Genomic DNA, 4,828 nt, shown 5'->3' on the forward strand with positions numbered 1-4,828 from the left:
TAAGGGGCTCTTGTAGCACAGTGGTTAAGGCATTTGGCTGCTAAACAAAAGGTTGGCAGTTTGAACCCACCAGTCATTCTGCAGGAAATAAATGAGATAGTCTGCTCCATAAAGATTTACAGCCTTGGAAACCCCATGAGGGCAGTTCTCCTCTGCCCTATAGGGTTGCTTTGAGTTTAATTTGACTCAATGGCAGTGAGTTTGGGTTTGGGTTTGTATTAACTTGGCTGGAGTATGGGCAAAAGCATTGTCTCCCTTTTTATCTCCCTCTCTGTTCTTCTCTTAATACAGAAGAGCAGGGAGGTTAGACAATGGGATAGTTGACTCTGCTTTGTCCTCAGTGTGGGGTTGTAATCACCAATTTGTGGACAGCACATAAATTCCCTCTCAACATAGCATGTCTTGGTTTCTATTTTATTTTTAAAAAGCTATATTTGTTCTGTGACATTTGTTCTGTTACGTTCTTAAGTCAGAAATAGTATTTGTTCCAATTAAGTTATAAAATGTGTGTAAATCAATTGTGACAATTGATTTGCATTTTTCATTCAAATACAATTTTCAAATTCCTTATTAATCCATGATTACAACTTCAGGCTAAACCACCATTCATTGCCAGAGAGCAAACTAACCCATATACCTGTTTCCACTGCTTCAATACAATCATCCAAGTGGAACAGGGCTGTTATCGAATAAGTACTTGAGTCTGCTCTGGGCAGAACTGTACTTTTTATAGGTCACAGAACACAGTAAAGAATCTCATATAGTTTTGTTTTGGAAACTCTGCCCACATAAATCTTCCCAAAGGGAGATAGAAAGAACTTAACTAGAATTTGCTGTTCCAGGTACAATAATTGAAGTCTTGTATTGTATATTCTGTTTCTGTTTCAGAAATGTGCTGAACTACAAAGACCAGTAATGTAGTTTGCTTTAAAAAACAACAACAAAAAAACTTTAACATAAAACCTTATTCTACTGACAACTTCCTATATTTTTTTACCTGAAGATGCATACTTTTTCTGAAACATATTAAAACATTTTAGAAAGTAAAATTTGATTTTTAAGTTTCATATTTTCAAGTATAAAAAATGCTAGACTAAAGGCAGACCAAAAAGAGTAACTCTGCTATTAGGAAGTGTTATGAAGTACTGCCTTAAGGTTGGAAAATGTACTCATTAGCTGTTTTTATATAACTTACTTTTATTATCTAACTAAACAATTTCACTGTCATCACTACTAAAGTAGGAGCTCTAGTGGCTTAGTGCCTAAGGCATTTGACTGCTAACCAGAAGACTAGAGGTTCAAACCCACCAGCCACTCCTTGGAAGAAAGATTGGACAATCTACTTCTGTAGTGATACAGCCTCAGAAACCCAAGGAGGGTCGCTATGAGTCAGATTCGACTCCACAGCACTGTTTTTTTATTTTTTATTTTTTTTTTCAGTACTAAACTATTATGAGGAGCTCTGGTAGCATAGTGGCTAAAGCACTTGACTGCTAACCAGAAGGCTGGAGGTTCAAACCCACCAGCCACCCCTCGGAAGGAAGGTTGGGCAATCCTACTTCCGTAGTGATACTGCCTCAGAAACCCAAGGAGGTGTCGCTATGAGTCGGAGCCGACTCGACGGCACACAACAACAACAACAACAACAAACTATTATAAGACATTTTTAATATATAATCCATTGTTCACTTACGTAATAACAAACTTTACATATAACTATATTGGTATTTTTGCCTCAGCAAAAGATGTCATTTAGATTCATAATTGAAGATTTAAAATTTGCTTATTGCTGCTCTATTTTAAAGAAGATAAAAAAACAAAAAAACAAACACACTGCCATTGAGTCTACTCCAATTCATAGCAACCCCCATTGTATTTCTAAGAGAGTAAACCTTTATGGAAGTAAATGGGCTTATCTTTCTTCTGCAGAAGAGCTGTTGGATTTGAACTGCCAACCTAGTAGTCAAATGCCTTAGGCACTGTGCCAACAGAGCTCCTTTAAAGAAGGTAAGACAATTTATTTATTAACTCATTATACTGATTAACAGTAGATTGTAAAAGTCTAAAACAAGTGACCCAAAGGTTTAAATGTAATAAAAATTAACACACTTTGCAATTCCTTACATTAATTCACTGAATAAAGTGCATTTGGTTGAAGTTTGTTGTTTATATATTACAATGCATGCTTGCCTGTCAAATATGCTTGAATAACACTAATTCACAAATGATCTCAAAATTGTATTTGTTAAATATTCAATGTTGTTTGGAAGTAAGAGACCACAACAAAGTTGTTACAGTTCCATGTAAGTCCCTTTTGTACCATTTGACTGGCTAGCATCTAGCACGCTTTATCTCCCTAAATTTCATTGGCAGTGGTTAGTCAGACAGTTTACTCACCTACATAAAGGCAAACTGCATAAGCAAATCTTGTCTTTTTAAGATGGGGGCAAATCTGTCCCCACCCACCTCCCAAAAAAGCAACTAATTATTTCTAATACTAAGAAACTTCTGGGAGCTCTGGTAGCATAGTGGCTAAGGCACTTGACTGCTAAACAGAAGGCTGGCGGTTTAAACCCATCAGCCAGTCCTCAGAAGGAAGATGGGGAAATCTACTTCCGTAGTGATACTACCTCAGAAACCCAAAGGGGGTTGCTATGAGTTGAGTCCAACTCAATGGCACACAACAAGAAGAAACTTCCTATTCTTTCTCCTTTTTTTGGTTCTCTTTCATTTGCTTGCCATTTGCTTCAGTAAATTATTGTAGCAAGTTTTCCATCAAGTTTTAAATATTTTTTCATGGACTTTATTTTTCCTGTTTGGAAAAAGGGTGATAGAATATTAAAGAGTTAATATGAGTAACTTGTCTTATACTAATCCCTCTGGCCTCTTCCTTTCTGCTCCCTATACTGATGACTTCATTGGCCTCCTGAGGAGAGCTCTTAAAAGTCTGCATTGCGTACCCTTAGTCAAATTCTGTTCTTTTAAAATAACTCTTCCCACCATATGTTCTCCATCTTGAATTAACAGTTCTACATCCTGATAACATGGCTGAGCTACAGCTGTTTGGTAGGGTTGCCCAGAGTATCTTGCATAATTGATACTCCTTAATATGCTTCAGAGAGTTTGAATAAACTGACTGGATGGACTTGGGAGTAAAGAAAATTACTAAGGTATGGGAAAGCATCTATGTGGAGCACTTGAACTTTCTTTGTATCTGTTTGGGGAAAAAAATAAGGTACTACCAATCTAACTAAGATACTACAGCCTGGTGGTTTGAAGTACCATTTTTCTGCTTTTTCCTAATTTACAATGTACTACTCAAGAAAACTGGAAAATTGTAATGGATCAATTTAAAATATTTTATTTTCTAAAAGCCTTTCTTTGTCTGTTGTAATGTGCAGAACCCTTCTCCTTTGATGGGAGAGACAGGCAGTTACCTGAACCTAGATTGAAAAGGTTATGTAAACATATATATAAAATAAAAGGGATACTCTGCTTTTACTATCAATTTTAGGAATCTATAGTATACCCAATTTAGGTCAAAGAAATATTTTTGACAACTTCTGCCAGTATCATTGGAAATGTAATTTATAGGGCATTGGGGAGGATTGGGGTGCACACAATCTTCCAACCAGAAAAGTTAAAAAAAGAAATGGCCACATGCTTTTGAATGAACATTAATTCTTGGTAGCCTGCAGATAAAACAGACACACAAGTACAGTGTTTTATCTACACAGAAAAACATTTGAGAACTTCAGATAGAAGTCATAAAACATAAAATTAAGACACCTCAGTGTACTAGAAAGAGGCTTATTCATTCTAACTCTTCAATAGCTGAATTTCCATCACTTTTTATGTTATCAGATATCAAAGGAAAAATCTGAGTTCTAAGATTAAAAGTTGCAAATACAATACAAAAGATGATAATCAATTTTCTACCACTAGATGGAAGTGGAAAGCTGTTTGCCATTCTCAAGGATGAGAAAAATTGCTGTTGGAAGTGAAGATAGATATAGATACTACAGTTTTCAAGCACTGCCAAAAGTGAACAGAAGCAATGAACACTATTTTGAGAAGGATCTGTTTCAAGAAGAAATGAAATAGAGATCAAAAATTAACTTTGGAAGGCAAGCTATATATGAACGTGAGCAGAATTCACTGTCACTAAGTTGGTATCTCCTTCACTAACTTCAATTTGATTTCTTGCAATGCATACTAAATTCAAGGAGAAACTTATAAAAAAAAAATAACACAATATAAAAATTTTTGACAGAGTTTTCATCTACTTTTTAATCTGTCATATGAAATCAAACATATGCATTTGTTATAATTCAATTGCATTCTCAGCTCTTTAACTCCATTCTAAGTTATTTCTCACTGATCTTAAATTGCTCCACATCAACAGTAATAAAAAATTATGGCTAAAATATCCCTCTCTCGTTCTCTCAGTACATAGCCTTTTTGCTTGTTGAATATCAAATATTTAGCTTCTGTCCAAGTGCTCATGCCCTTATGCACCTACACTATCTTGTTATATGATATATGACTCCCTTTAGTTCAGAACACCATATTGACTTTCCAGGAGAATTATATTCCGCAAATACTAATATTTAGAGAAATAGAAGTTTGGGAAATTCATTTGGGAAACTTGAGGGAGCTCTGGCGGCATAGTGCCTAAGGCATTTGACTGCTAACCAGAACACTGGCAGTTCAAACCCACCAGCCACTCCTCGGAAGGAAGGAAGGTTGGGCAATCCTACTTCCGTAGTGATACTGCCTTGGAAACCCAAGGAGGGGTCGCTATGAGTCGGGGCTGACTTGACGGCAC

The 4,828-nt window shown here is 36.1% G+C and overlaps 1 protein-coding gene across 1 annotated transcript in view; it reads right to left on the minus strand.

Annotated features, from left to right (window-relative positions):
* KCNT2 (potassium sodium-activated channel subfamily T member 2) overlaps window positions 1–4,828 on the minus strand; it is a gene marked incomplete at its 3' end in the record, with an annotated part of 574,934 nt that overhangs the window by 134,625 nt on the left and 435,481 nt on the right. Inside the window, exon 17 of the mRNA XM_007941175.1 lies at window positions 998–1,016. Within this exon, the coding sequence (XP_007939366.1) occupies window positions 998–1,016 (19 nt within the window). The remainder of the gene's footprint in view (window positions 1–997; window positions 1,017–4,828) is intronic.

Source organism: Orycteropus afer, unplaced genomic scaffold (genome assembly GCF_000298275.1).
Source record: "Orycteropus afer afer isolate SDZICR_OR568_19922 unplaced genomic scaffold, OryAfe1.0 scaffold00075, whole genome shotgun sequence".
Lineage (NCBI taxonomy): Eukaryota > Metazoa > Chordata > Mammalia > Tubulidentata > Orycteropodidae > Orycteropus > Orycteropus afer.